The sequence below is a fragment of the Typopeltis vanoorti genome, chromosome 5 (assembly GCF_054136105.1).
Source record: "Typopeltis vanoorti isolate ZY-2024b chromosome 5, IOZ_Tvanoo_1.0, whole genome shotgun sequence".
NCBI lineage: Eukaryota > Metazoa > Arthropoda > Arachnida > Uropygi > Thelyphonidae > Typopeltis > Typopeltis vanoorti.
Window position 1 is genome coordinate 48,534,126 of NC_143553.1, and position 16,354 is coordinate 48,550,479.

The 16,354-nt window shown below is 35.2% G+C and overlaps 1 protein-coding gene across 3 annotated transcripts in view; it reads left to right on the forward strand.

Annotated features, from left to right (window-relative positions):
* The window catches only part of LOC150106375 (erythroid differentiation-related factor 1), a 381,623-nt gene that overhangs the window by 321,261 nt on the left and 44,008 nt on the right, over nucleotides 1-16,354 (forward strand). For all 3 annotated transcript variants that reach the window (XM_090393103.1, XM_090393102.1, XM_090393104.1), the window contains one exon: nucleotides 13,673-13,831. In XM_090393103.1, the coding sequence (XP_090249229.1) occupies nucleotides 13,673-13,831 (159 nt within the window). The remainder of the gene's footprint in view (nucleotides 1-13,672; nucleotides 13,832-16,354) is intronic.

Sequence of the window (16,354 nt, forward strand, 5' to 3'; positions counted from 1 at the left end):
TCTCCAATTAAATCTTCAATTATTCTACCGGCTGTGCCAATGTAGAATTATGTTAATTTGATATATACCTTTACCTATCTACCTTACTTACTCATTTGTCTCTCTTGTCTCATTAATTCCTTACTCATACAAATCTTAGTATTTCTCTATCTGCTGGCCGTTATAAACGCATTGAATGATGGTGCACCGCACTGTTAACAAAGACACTGCTTCAGGCTAGAGCCAATCCCTTTGTTATAATTCTGGTATTAACCCCGTTTCTAATTTTGGAAAAAATTATTTGTTAGCACTGCGCCATCCAAAATTATTAGACAGGAGAAGCTTGGTCGTCTGGGAGAAAACACTCAGAATGGCACAATATTCATACAATTATTCTATATTTCACCAAAACTTGTGTGTCTCAATTTTACTGTAGTTGTGGCTAACCCCAAAATTTTTGATTCGCACAGGTTCTGCTTTATGAGTGGTGCATTGAGAACATAGATCAGGCAAGTTATTAGGTTGTCAAGAAAGGATTTATTCATAAAAAAAAATACGGTACAATTACTTAACTAAACTAATTCAATCATGCAGGTGTAATCTGGACATTCTTAATCTTTCTCAACATGAATCAATATCTAATACTAAACACATTATGAATTTTTTCTAATTACTTAACATTCTTAGGTAATCATTATTTACCAAATCATGGTCTCAGGAACTAACTGACTATAACAAAACTATATATTCAATCACAACACTTTGCAAGTCCTCATACACAGAGCTATAACATTCTATATGTGGATCAGATGCTAAAGTCCTATTACACTTCGAAAATCCAATAACTTATCAGTTCCTATCTTCGTTACAATCTAACATTCCTGTATATACAAAGTATATAAAAAGTTCTTACATTACCAGGGCATTAGGATCACTCAGGTTTTCTCTTTCGATCATCTGTTATATTCTTACGGCTCGATGTTTCTTCCTCCAGTTTACTGCTTTCTGAAAGGACTGGGTAGTGAATACATTCACGACTCACTTCCTTCAATGTAGGCGAAGCTGGTCTGCAGGGATCGGTCCATGTGGTTCTGCATATCATCTTGGTCTGCTGATTATACTGCTGTGCCAAGGCCTATGCTCGCACTGGATCTCTGTCTGACTGCATAGCTGCCTATGAACATCGTCCCTCTCGACCGCACTCGAACTTCCTTCTTGGAAACACCATGGAAAAATCCCCGAGTTGGCGTTGCCAAGTTCTATATCTTCACTGCTGTGATATTCTCCCTGCTACATCATCTTTTTTAACCGGCACTTAATTCCTCTGCACTCCATGCAGTCGCTCCTCCTTGTGTGTCCACGGGAAATTCCCACGCACCTTTTAGGCTTTGCATACGTGATTGCCTCCGGACATGTTTTTAATCCGCTCATCTCTTCTGTAACCTTGATCTAAACTTTGGCATACTAACACTTTTTTTCCTATTTTCAACCTCTGTTGTATTCACAAAGACACTTAATATTATATTACATAAGGAAAGTTTTTTATCATGGATTTTTATCGTTATTTTTCAATCAGTTTCACCCTTACCTATATACAAGTATTTCTCTGAGGCTTGTGATACTTGTTAAATCTGAATGAATTGTAGTACAGTAAATTTCTCCTTCATTCAAGATTTAACACTTGTTTTAAATGAGGGGGATAATTGTGGTACTCATGAGATCCATTTTAAAAAAATAAGGCATAATATTGACTGTATTCCAATCTCTAGGATTTTTTTTTTTTTTGCCATATTAGCTTAATAAGTTCATAAATCTTAGTTGTTAAGGTCATTCCTGCAATTTTTAGTTGTTACTGTTACTACTTCTAAAAATACACACACACACACACACACACACACACACTGTGTGTGTGTGTGTGTGTGTACAGCTCCATCCGAGACATGCTATATGACTTATTCTTCTGTTGATAATTTAAACATTGTAGCTAGTTCTTTTGCCTTCTGCTTGAATGAAGCTCCTGACATTAAGTGAAATATGTAGGAGCGATAAATTCTATTTAGTTTTCTCTTACATGTGTGAACATGTTATTTAAAATATTATACTATGTCTAACATGCTTGTCTCTATTAAATATCTAGATGGATAATGGCTGTGCACAATTCCTGAAAAAGAAAAAATCTAAGACTGACACTAGCAAGTTGGCAAAATGGGAAGCCAGATAGACACCAAACATAAATAATTAACAGATTCCCACAGTGGAATTGTTACAATTCTGTCAGAATATTGGTGATATCAAGGCTTTCTTTCAGAAACATAAACAATTGCACTTCTGTCTACAGAAGATATATTTGAAACATGGTGAAGAGATGGAAATGCCCATGGAGGAGTCACCATCCTTGTGGGAAGCTATGCTGTATTCTAACTAGTCCCACCCAGTACTAATGTAGAGGCAGTTGCCATTTACCTCTCAAAAGGATCTCTTAACCACCTTACCAGCCATTATGGATCAAATAAACATCCTCATATGCTTCATATCCATTATATATTTCAATGTAATATCAATAGTATTACAATTTTAATATGCACTTCACATCCATGATAACCTTGACGTTTATAGACGTCTTGGCCAGTAGCGTGGTTAATGCAGTACGCTGCATCTATCTACCATCTGGTGCAGATATATCTCAGGATGACCTTGATCTCATGTTGCATTTTCTGCCTGATACTTTTAATGGGAGTTAGTGTCCAAATTAAGAAGAAGAGTTGGAGTATATGGCTGACAGCAATAATCTTTCCTGCCTAAATGCTAGAAGTCATACTTCCTTGCACATGCTTACCCAAATGCTCACTGCTCTCAACCGAACAATTTGTTCTCCATCCCTCTTCTCACTGTTTAAGCAGGAAGCAGAAGATAACACCAATGCAAATAATCCTTTTTCCATGAGTTGCCATTTATTCCATCACAAATATCATGATGGAAAAACAGATCAAGCTGACTAGAAATCTTCTCATCACAAGCACAGGCTGGATTCTGTAACTATCAGCTTCTCTCCTATTAATGAAGCAGTGAATCATATTACTATAGAATACAAGCTACCACAACTGCAGTACCTACCATTTCAGTTTCTACCATTCTCTTAAAGAATGATGAAATTTAATGCACTGAAGTCAAGAAAGCCCAATACGATGTTGAAGAGATCTTCCACAGATACTCCATCACACAAAACATAATTGCATTCAAATAAGCTCACACCACACCTGAGATGATTAAATATCTGCCAACATCCTCCATGGAGCAACTGCTCTACTTATTGAACAGAATTTTCTGTGAGAATGAATTTCCATAACCTTGACAAAAGGCATTTACTTTTGCCAGGATTTTGAAAGGTCTTTTCTTACCAACATCAGAGCCACACTTGTGGGGATCAGCACACACCAAACAAAATGAAGGGAAGATATACCATTCTTTGATCCTGGAACAGAATGAATGTGATAACCTAAAAGCAGTTGCAGATTGTTCTCCAGGAGAGTTTGTTAGAACATCACCAACATCCTCTTACACTCCAAAATTCCTGGCCCTAAAAAGCAAAGTAGAAAACCATCAAATTCTGTTCACTAACAGAACAATTTCTTCCAACTGTAAGTGATGACTTTACATTGTGTGAATGACTTCCATTTTATGCCATTCTTGCAAAATAGCAATCAGAGAGACAGCTGCAGCAAGCCATTGACTATTTTTCAGATGAGGCACTTGCAAACTGGTTCATCTTTTCTGTATAGAAAACTTTGCATGCATTTTGACTACAAAATTGGCTTTAATCCTGAGCCAAAAATAGACATTTTTTGCTGGCTTTTATGCATTTGATATCATTACTTGATTTTGGGTCTCAAGTCTGTGGTTCTGTCAGAGCTACGTGAATGGATCCTATTCATCATCAAGCAATCAGAACTGCAAATGGGTTGCATGATGGTGATTAGGATCAAGCAATCAGAATTTCAAGTGGATCATTTTGAATGCCAAAGCTGACATCTTTGTCACTTTGATGTCAGCAACTACTTTGCTGTGTGCCACCTAAATAAAATCCCTTCCAGACCATCCCACTAGCTTTTTTGTCGATGGTGGAAAAATTTGTACAATACCTATCAGTCTGCTATAAATCCCTTTGGTTTGAGAATAAAAGTAATATCTCAAGCTCCAGACATCAGGATAAGCAATACTGCATAAATATTATTAAATATTTACCACCATTTGGCATAGCATGGCTTCATTCCAGAAGCTCTTTTAAATGTACAGAGCAGAATACTCTGATTGTGTTCCTGTCTATATAGGCAGTTGAAAATAGGTATCTAGAGGGATCTGCTGCTGTCTTCCCAGACAGTGTAATATCTAATCAGGTCCTGTCAGAATGGAAGAATTATACTTCCAAGCTGCATGTTTTAAGAGCTTGCATTAAATTACATAAAATTGAAATACTACCAAAGGTGCATTATTTACCTGATATATCTACTACATCCATTGCTTTCTCAGATCCAATACATATCAAATAAGGAGACTCCAGGACATAGTCTATATTAGATTTGAAGTCATGTTGAGATTAAGGAAAATGAGGCTGCACATAGTTGCAAGCTAAGTCAGCTCATTCCTTAAGATACCATTAGCTGCCGGTCTCTTACAGGCATATTATAAAACAAAAATTATAATCTATTTTATGTCCATTGTTGGTGTCTTAATTCCATGATGTTTCCACTGGGCAAATATTGAATAAAGAGATTAACAGCAATACGATTTACCAGGTTAAGCCTAAAATTAAATTACTGCAGTCTAGTCTGTGCAGAGACCACGAGAAAGTTTTTTTTCTTGGTCCCACATAAGCCATTTTTCATGCTCTTTCTTGCAAGGACACAACTAGTTTCATTCATAACCAACTTCAAGTGTCAAAAAGACCGACAGAAACATTAACACTTACAACAACAGAGCTTTCAAAAACTGAAGTTATTTGTAGTTGTGGTAAACCATGTTAGGGACAGATTGATAAATCAATCTTTCACAAAAGAGATATCTCTTATAATAGAACCCTTGGCAGCCACATCTTGTTCTCTGTAAACTCTGATGAAGGCTGCCAACACCAAATTTGACTCCAGGATACTTCAAAGACGTATCCTGAAGTCAAAAGAAATTGCCCTCGATTCTGTCCATATGAATAGCAACCTTAGTTACAATTTACCAGACTCACATAGCTCTGCTATTCAGTATTGCCGGTCTCGCAAGATCACTTGCACGCATATAAATGTAGCTAGAACTGAAGCAGGACTTCAATTCAAACTTAACTACAGTTTTTGAAAGCTCTGTTGTTGTTGTGTGTAATGTTTCTGTCAGTCTTTTTGTATATATACCTTTGTACTTTGACACCTGATGAAGTTGGCTTACCAATGAAATTAGCTGTGTCCTTATTAAACTTTTATTCTTAATTATCTTGGTGTTTTAAGTCATTAAAATTGTTGAACATGTTCATAAACCGAGATACTACTGAAAGGGTTAATCTACCGCCCTCATTATTTCAATGCGTGCAGCCATTTTCTAATTTTAGCAATCTGTCCCTGCTCGAGAAGATTTTATCAGGTCTCCAAATATATGTGGTGTTTTTAAAATATACTAACATATATAATTTCATTTAAAATTTTTCCATGTATAGATATTTTTTTGACTTTACTGATATACACTTTAATTTATATGTTTCATTTGTATACTTTTTTTTTTTTTTTTAAAAACTAACCTGGCACATTATAGCCATAAAAATCAAAATAACAGCTAGGATCAGTTTGAAGAGGTTTCTGTATAAAACATAATCATTACAGCCATTATTATTCTTCTGTGTACTTTCATGAAATATTTATTCTGTCTTTATGTTGTAATACTTCATGTTGGAGGCTTAATGGATTTTTTACAACACTCAGAAAGGATTAAAACAGAATTTAATACTTCCTATATTTTGTCTCAGTCACTGAGACATCTTCAAGGATTACAAAAAAACTAATGTACATAAGCACAAATAACAAACAATACTTAGCCCAACCACGTGGGTGACACTAAAGTCTTAACTAGGTGGAGCACCCTCTAAGGGCACCTCTGATGATAAGTGTTTCCCAAATCTTAGGAAGGCTTAATACAACCATATTTATTAAGATTTGGTTGATTTCTGAGAGCTGCTGCTGATTCTAAGAACAGTCTCTCTTTTTTGAATTTGCTGTTGTGGAGCATGGTGGTTTTTTTCCATGAGATCCTATGGGTTGTATCCAAGACATGGTCAGCAAGGCCTGACTGACCATAGTCATGGTTGCAGATGTATGACTTGTGTTCCTCCGCGGATGGAACAGGCAGATCAGCAACCATCTGCGGCGGATGGTTGCTGATCTGCCTGTCTGTCCAAAGTATGCCAGCTTACAGGAACAGGGTACTTTAGAAACTCCATACAATGAGAGAGGAGGGAGTTGATCTTTTGTGGAACGGATAAGGGTAGCAAGATTGCGGTGGGGCTTAAATGCTGTGTAGGTTCTACTTATTTAAAATGTTAGCTATTTTTTCGGATGTGCCACAGATGTAGGATATGGTGATGGCATTTCTAAACTTTGTCTGACGAGAAGACCGGGGAATGTGGGGGAGGAAATGATTATTTTTTTTGTTACTGTGATCGCTGTAGCAATTGGAGAGGAAAGTGTTGTGTATGTGGTCAAGTTCAGTAGTAAGGGTGGTTCCACTGGAACAAAGATTGTGGGCTCTCTTGGTAAGAGTTTTAATAATGCCATATTGTTGAGCAGGGTGGTGGTGGGAGAGTTTGTGAATGTATCTGCCTGTGTTCGTGAGTTTACTATAAACAGGGAAGGAAAGTGTACCATTAGGAAGGCGTGTAACTAAGGTGTCTAGGAAGGGTAAACAGTTGTTCTTTTTCCCTTTCCATCGTAATCTGGATTCTTGGATGTAGGCTGTTGAGGTGACTGAGGAAGGAGTCTAATGTGTCTGGGCAATGAGGCCAAATAGAGAACACATCATCAACATATCTTAGCCAGATAGAAGGTTTGATAAGGGCTGAGTCTATGGCTCGTTTTTCAAAATCTTCCATATAAAAATTGGGAAGAGGGGGTGAGAAGGGGGGGAACCCATGCCGATTCCCTCTATCTGCTTGTAGATTTTGTTCTTCCAAAAAAAATATCCAGAGTTGATGACAAAGGAAAAGAGATCTAAGATTATCAATTAAGGGGATATTGGTAAACAATGAGGAGATGTCAAAGCTTACCAATATGTCTGTGTTATTTAGGGTTAAATTTTCTATGAGGGTTTCACAATGGGTAGAGTTTTTTATATGGGATGTGGAAAGTCCAGTGGGGGGGGGCAGAGAGTTGCCAGTTGTTTTGACAGTTTGTAACAAGGTGCATTAGTTGACATCTACTATAGGTCTTAGTCAGGAATTGGGTATACACAGATTCCAATCATTCATGGTGAAGATATAGCATGCCAATCCAGTAAGTCAAAACTACGACTATCTAGGCAACTAAATAAGCTGGCCTTTTTAAAAAGATATCGGGAAACAAGAGTGATACCCAACTGCATTAAGCTAAAGATCCACTTTCATTCCAAAAAAGCCCTCTGCATATATAACCGCACCAGCTTGTGTGATTTGGTCTCGCACTACTGCGAGACCAAATCACCACTACTCTATTATGAATGCTGCTATTGGCTCCTTACAATCAGAGCTCTCCGCTGTACTAAACCTGAAACTTTGCTCTATTCTCTCTGGCATCTCTCAGAAGCTTCTGCACAGAAAAAATTTCAAAAAATAAAAGATAAACATATCAAGAAATATTACAACCTCGTGAAAGCCAAACCACAACTGCAAATTCAACTGCTCCAGACAGTCGTTAATCTATCTTCCAAAAGGCTCAACGACAGCATTGTCGTCAGTGCCTTAAGCCTCGGCCACAATTTCGCAGTCGCTCCAAAAGAAGTGCCAATGCTTGATGTAAAGTTTAACATCGAACGCAGGATCTGTCGCTTAGCGCCGGAGATAGCAAATAACATCAGGCTTGACGTCGCCAACATCCTCACCCAGTCTTCACTCCAAAAAGTAATTTATCATTTGCACAACACACTGTTCTCATGAAATTAGGGAAAGAGAAAAGTATTGTCATCACGAGAGCGGATAAGGGTAATGCCACAGTCGTTCTTAATGCAGCGGAATACAATCGGAAAATGGGAATTATCCTCCGAGATCGCATCACCTACACCCCACTAGAACACAACCCCACAAAAACACAAGTTAAAAAATTAAAAAACTTACTTAAAAAAAGTATTGTTCTGGCCCCAGACATCACGAAAAAACTCAAGCCTTTCCGTTCCCTACCCCCTGAATATACGGTTTACCAAAAATCCCAAAAAACAATTCCCCACTAAGACCTGTAGTAGATACCAGTAATGCACCTTGCTACAAACTGTCAAAACAACTGGCCAACTCTCTGACCCCACCCCCTCACTGGACTTTCCACATCCTATATAAAAAACTCGACCCATTTTAAAACCCTCATAGAAAATTTAACCTTAAATAACACAGACATATTGGTAAGCTTTGACATCTCCTCATTGTTTACCAATATCCCCTTAATTGATACCTTAACACTCTTAAAAAACGTTTTTCCTTCTGACATCTTAGATCTCTTTTCCTTTGTCATCAATTCTGGGTATTTTTCTTGGAAGAACAAAATCTACAAGCAGATAGAGGGACCTGCCATGGATTCCCCCCTCTTGCCAATTTTTATATGGAAGATTTTGAAAAACGAGCCATAGACTCAGCCCCTATCAAACCTTCTATCTGGCTAAGATATGTTGATGATGTGTTCTCTATTTGGCCTCATTGCCCAGACACATTAGACTCCTTCTTGAGTCACCTCAACAACCTACATCCAAGAATCCAGTTTACGATGGAAAGGGAAAAGAACAACTGTTTACCCCTCCTAGACACCTTAGTTACACACCTTCCTAATGGTACACTTTCCTTCACTGTATATAGAAAACCCACGAATACAGCCAAATACATTCACAAACTCTCCCACCACCGCCCTGCTCAACAATATGGCATTATTAAAACTCTTACCAAGAGAACCTACAATCTTTGTTCCAGTGGAACCGCCCTTACTACTGAACTTGACCAACACTTTCCTCTCCACTTGCTACAGCGATCACATTATCAAAAAAATAATCAGTTCATTCCCCGTTTCCCGGTATTCTCGTCAGACAGAGTTTAGAAATGCCATCACCATACCCTACATCTGTGGCACATCCAAAAAAAATAGCCAAGATTTTAAACAAGTACAACCTACACACAGCATTTAAGCCCCACTGCAAACTTGCTACCCTTATCCATTCTACAAAAGATCAGCTCCCTCCTCTCTCATTGCATGGAGTTTATAAAGTACCCTGTTCCTGTAAGCTGGCATACTTTGGACAGACAGGCAGATTAGCAACCATTTGCCTGGAGGAACACAAGTCATACATCTGCAACCATGACTATTGTCAGTCAGGCCTTGCTGACCATGTCTTGGATACAACCCATAGGATCTCATGGAAAAAAAACCACCATGCTCCACAACAGCAAATTCAAAAAAGAGAGACTATTCTTAAAATCAGCAGCAGCTCTCAGAAATCAACCAAATCTTAATAAATATGGCTGCATTAAGTTTCCTAAGATTTGGGAAATACTTATCACCAGAGGTCCCACCCTACATTCCAGGCTACCTACATCTGCTCTTAGAGGGCACTCCACCTAGTTAAGACTTTAGTGTCACCCACGTAGTTCAACTGAGTATTGTTTGTTATTTGTGTTTATGTTACATTAGTTTTTTTGTAATCCCTGAAGATGTCTCAGTGACTGAGACAAAATATAGGAAGCATTAAATTCTGTTTTAATCCTTTCTAAGTGTTGTAAAAACATCCATTAAGCCTCCATTGATGTCCTCACAGCACTTAAGCCTCTACACATGGGTTGTAATACTCGGCAAGTAATGATTGACTCGTGCCCAGAATTAGAAATCCAACATGCATTTGATATTATTAGTCTTTTTTTGTTTAAATTGAAATAAATTCTCCAAAAAGAGTTTGAATTTTATAAACATTCACCACATTTTTAATTCAGAGCGTGTGTGACAAAATGCATTCATCTATTATTCTACTTCAGAAAGTGCTGTTATTCATAATACACTCAACTCTTGCTATAACAAACTCATACGGACCATAGAAAAATTTAATAATAAACCTGTGAAACGTTGGTCTGGACCCTTCAGCAGTTTGTTACAGTGAGAGACTTTGTTATAATCATGTTTTCTATAGTGGGAATTGGCTACAGTGCTATACATTTAAGTTGGCAATATCATGAGCTCTGTAGTTTTCTTCCAAATTAATCAAGTCTTTTTCCTGCCACTTGACCATCAGACATCTGTTTTGCTGACCTTTCTAGTCCCATTCTATTTAAAGGACCATATCACTTTAGATTAGTTCCACTTACATGTTCTTAAATGATGATAATGCAATAATACTGTTAGTCCACTGTTTGGGCTATTTTTTTTATCTTATTTCATATAAATTTATTCACCTGGTGCTTCAGCATGCCATCTTTGTTTATTCTGTTATCTGTTTTCATATTTTATTTGCCATCTGGCTAAAATTTATATCTAAATACCTGAAATGTTTTTCAACTTTCATGACTTCACAATTGAGAATGCAGTTAAAATTTTCTACATTCCTGACTTTGCTGATTTTTCATACCAATTTATAAGCAATTACACAATTTAATTAAATCCTGAAAACTTATACTGCATTTATTTAGAAGTATAATATAATTTGCATAAAGAGCCTAGTTTAATGTCTCTGATTTTTATATAGTTTTAATGACACTTTTCTTCTATGTAATGTGATTATATAGATGATCAGTAAGAGTGGAAATAGTGTGTTACACCTGAAATTACATCATGCCATCTTCCTGTTGCATCTTTCAGTTCTGACTATTGATTTGCAAATTAAGGAAAGGTTGTAAATAGCTCTTGTAAATGTTAGTTGTAAATGTCCCATTTTTACTACATAATCGCAATGTTTTGAACATAATTTCTCTTGGCACTTTATCATATACCTTTTCTAGATCCTCAAAAATTAAATAGATCTTATTTATATTCTTTGGAACATAAAAATTTTATGATGGTACTGCATAATTCAGAAGGCCGAAGATTGCATTTTAGTGAGTAGATCTCATATTGCTATGAGATCTACTTCTCATAGCAATAGTACCCAGCTATTTAAAAGAAAAGAAAAATAAAACTGAATGTGATAATTAGAAAAAGTTCTGTACTGAGTTTACATAATTACAAAGAAACACTCTACTCTGAATGCTTAAATCTATGAAAGTCCTTTGAGAAGAAGTCAAGAAAAATTATTGAAAAGAAACTTGGAAATAACGAGTTGGTTCAGGCCTAATAAAGATTACCAAGGCAATTATTTACTTTAAGACAAATTAAGAAATCATGGTAATATATATATATATATATATATATATTTTAACTTTTGTGAAACTGGAAAAGGCATATGATAATATGCCAAAAGAAATACCATTCAAAACAATTAGTGTAAATGGGACATTATACAGAGCAATATATTTCATATACTTAAGTTGTAAATCAGCTATAAGATAAGCGCATATTTCTATTATTATTCATCATTTAATTGAATCTTCATTTATATGAATAATTACATTAAGACATGTCACATTCACTCTACATTAAAATCAGAGATATTAGACTCAACTCTTTACTTTATGCAAATGATGTGATGCTTCTGAATAAATTCAGTACAAGTCCTCAGAACTTATTAAAACTGAATAACTGCTGTAACAGATATGGAAATTATCAAAAAAAAAGGCATTCTATGAAAATAAATGCCAAGAACATGAAAACGTTTCAGCTATTCAGTCAGATTTTTAGTGAAGATTGTATATTCAATATGAAAAGATAATAGAATAAGATGTGGAGATTCAGTCAAGTGAATTTATATAATTAATACATTTCATCACTGTCTTATATACTGTACTACATAAGACAGTTTTGAAACCAGTTTCAACTTATATAGATCCGAAGGTTATTATAATCAGAGATATTAAACTTAATCTTTACTTTATGCAAATGATGTTCTACTTCTAAATAAATTCAGTACAAGTCTTCAGGATTGTTAAAACTAAATAACTGCATAACTGAATAGAAATAAAACAGTTAATCAAAATTATGATGTATGACAGATATAAGGATTTCTGTCATACATCATACTCTGAGGATTTAAGGAAGTGACTGGATGACAGGAGCGGCAAGAACATAATAAAAATGAAGGTACAAAAGAAACCTGGGATCATTAACATTCAAGACTATATGAGTAGGAATAAAACAGTTAATCAAAATTATGATGTATGATGTAGGATTTAAGGAAGTGACTGGATGACAGTGGCAAGAACATATTAAAAATGAAGGTACAAAAGAAACCTGGCATCATTAGCATTCAAGACTATATGAGTAGAACTAAAGTGGTCACTTAAACAGAATGGAGAGGAAATATCACCAGAACAGTTGTTACCAGGATAGAGAGGGGAAAGACCATAAAGAATATTTACATCAAAGTGGATTGATGCAGTTAGAGTATATAAGAGCTGAGAAACTTAGAAAACCGATAATCAGTTTGGAAGAAAATTGTTGATGGGAAGCTAATATTAATGTAAATTAATGTAAACTTAGTAGTATAGTAAAGTATTGCCAATTTTTATGCCCCTTGAAAATACGTATAAAAAATTATATTGAGAATGGTGCTTCAATGGTTCATCTCTTTGCTGTTTCTTGTGCAAATATTATCTACTGTGCTTTTTAATCATTGCATAGATAATCTAGATATTTATTATTTATTGGATCCTACCTGCTATATCTTCTTTGTCTGAGTAATGTCAGTTTTGTTGTGTGTGGTATTCAGCTGCATGTTTCTAATTCCAAACTGTAGTTCCATTGAAGTTTTCCAGTAGATGGCTTCACTATTCACCTTTATCCTCTAATGTAAATGAGTTTCATTTGTTAATTTAGTAAAGATCCATCTGGCATGTTCCTTGTTAATTATGTTGCATGCTAGTCTCTGTGACTAGTAAAATCCTCTTTGCCAGTAACAAGTAAACTTTTTTTGGCTTGAAAAACATGTTTCATGTTTGGTCACTAGAGCATGTTTTCAGATTATCTAATTCTTAGCCCATCCATAGTACTAATGGTTTACATCCTTTTTGGAGTAGGATTTACATTTAAAAAAAAAATATATATATATATATGCTCTTTCAACTCTGGAATATCTTTTCATCTGTAATGACTGTTGTAGTTGCAGTAGGTAATTTCATGGCTCTACTGAAAACTTGTAATGCAATAAATCATGTTTATCCAGCACCAAAAGACTGAATTGGAAACCCTAAGTAGTTATTTGTATTATTTATTTAATAGGGGTTTCATATGTTTTTGATTCTTACACCACTCCAGAAGTGTCATGTAGTATATGTTCAGTAAAGCATGTTTTAATCTAGTTGAAATTGAAAACACCAAATGCATAATTATGATTATTTTTTATTTATTTTTATGTGAAACAGGCTCTTCAGTACTACAAGAATTGTGTAAATGTGTTAGGAGGCCCTAGTCAATTTCCTGAAATTTGGGATACTGTGAACTGGGAATTATCTACTACACTTTTTAATATGGCTTCTCTTCTTCAAGATTTCGCTCCTCTTTCTATGTATGCACAAGAAGAAGTAAGTTGACAATTAATTTTGTTTATGGCAAGTTATATAAGTATATATTTCTGGAAAAAAACATGAATTGCTAATAACCATTTGTTTCTGTAATGCAATAAATACTGACATAAACTGTAAATGAATATTAGAATTGAAGATAGTTATTAATTCTATTTCTCTTTTTCCCGTTCCTCTGCAAATTTATTGGCACCACATTGGTTTGCATATAAGAAATTCTGTTATTTCTAAGAAAAAAAGTTCAAATAAAGCATCTACTTGCCCATGCACCATTTGAGTATGGTTAATTAAACTCAGCTGTAGAAAGTAAATTTTTACAATAATTTACTAGCTGTTTTCTTTTTAAGTTATTCACTTCTTAAATTTATTATTTTAAGATAATTCCTTCCCCAAGCATATTGAACCTTGAAGGTTCTTCTCAGCTAATCTTTTTAAATGATAGCTTATATTGATTTTGGATATTCTGATGGTAGAGTGCTCCATAGTGCAGTCATAATAATGATGTGAATATACTCTTCAGTTGGGGAAGACTAATTCATATCTTATCTTTGATGCAAGAAACTTTTATAGCATATTCAATTCATCTTAAGTTAATTTAGAATCAAGATGAGTTAGACTGTTTTGCTTCTAGCATCATTTTATTGACCCTCTTATCTTAAGAATATTGACCGCATACTGACTTTGACTTGCATAGCCAGTTTCATTTATTAGATATTACATGATTACCAATTGCTTGATATGAGACCTCTGCCCTGCTTATTCAGAGGCCTGAAAAACTTTCCATGTTTGGTCATTAGAGCAGGATTTCAGATTATAATTCTTAGCCCATCTATAGTACTGATGGTCTACATCCTTTTGTGAGTGGAGTTTAGATTTAAAAAAAGAAAAAAAAATGTATATATGCTTCTTCAACTCTGGAATATCTTTTCATCTGCACTGATTGTTGTGGTGCAGTTAGAGATAAACCCTTTTCCTTCACTCTGCTTTCTGCTACAATGTGTTAGATGAGAAAGAGAAGAGAAAGTTATTATTTTGGGAAAAAACCAGCTATACTTTTGTCAAAAGTATGGCATATCACATTGCTCAATATAGTACAGACTGAAAAGGAGGATATTTAGGGATTTTATTTTATATATATATATATATATATATATATCAGTGGCATCACGTGCCCATTTCGGTTAGGTATGCTGTCGTGTGGGTTATACAACCCATGCTACAAATTTCACATTAATTTGACCGTATGCAGAGCCGGCGGAAGTGGGCATGTGCGCGTCGCTATGAAGGGGGCGCCGCCGCCTGGACAATGTTCATAAATTCATTTTTAAGAAACAAAATTTTTATCATAAAAACAAAAAATTCTTAGAATGATCAATATTAAAATAAATAAGGCCAGATACACCGAATAAAAATTTAAAAAAATTGTATATTGCTGCCTCTTTGATCAGCCGGCTGTTTACAATTTTGCAGCGAGAGCAGGCTAAATGCTTGCCTGCAGAATGTTGTGTCTACTGCAGTCTATCTAAAGTGAAACGGTGAATGGTTTTTATGCGCAGAAACAAATTTTCGTACAAACCGTTTGTTGCCAGTTAACCAGTCATATGGTATGCATCTCAGTAGGCTACTGACAGTAACTCAGTGTGGACTATTATTTCGTATCTGTGTCGTATTGTGTAATAAATTCTTGTGGGTATAAAATAGAAATGGAATCAAAAATAAAAAAAACTTATCCGGTGCACAAAATCATAAACGTCATGCTGTGAAAGAAGCAGATATTAAGAAACAAACTAGGGCTCTTAATAAATTTGTTAAAATATTAAAATATTCTGATGCAGATTGTAACCAACTCGATACATCAGAAATCACAGTTGAAGAACATTGCACATCATCCAGTTTGCATGAAGTACTATTGCAACTATTGAACAAGATAACAAGATGCATGATTTAAGTGAAAAACAGTTAGGAGAAGATTTAGTTGTAGTTGACCACTAAACTAACACATTGTTAGTCTCTGTAAATTTAGAAGATCCAGGTGAATAGGGAAATATTGATGAAAAATTATGAATTGTTTTAATTGAAATGGGGCCTGTTCAAAACAAAAATAAAATATATCCCAGAGATACATATGGTCGTAAATTTGGCGACACGTATTATAATAGAAAAATGGAAAACAGGGAGCTTGTGCCAAGAACTTGGCTCATTTATTCCGAAACTTTAAATTCCGTTTTTTGCTTTTGTTGCAAACTTTTCACGCCTACTGTATCAAGTAGTCTTGTAGAAGGTTATAACGATTAGAGAAATGTAAGTACAACTTTGCACAGACATGAGACTAGTTTAACTCACATGAAAAATTTCTTAAAATGGAAGGAACTTGATAAAAAACAAAACTGCTATTGATTCCCAGACTCAAAGCATGTATGAAATGGAAAAGAAATATTGGATGAGTGTTTTGGAATGCTTGATTGAAATTATAAAATTCCTTGGTAGCCAAAATTTAGCTTTCGTGGATCATCTGATAAATTA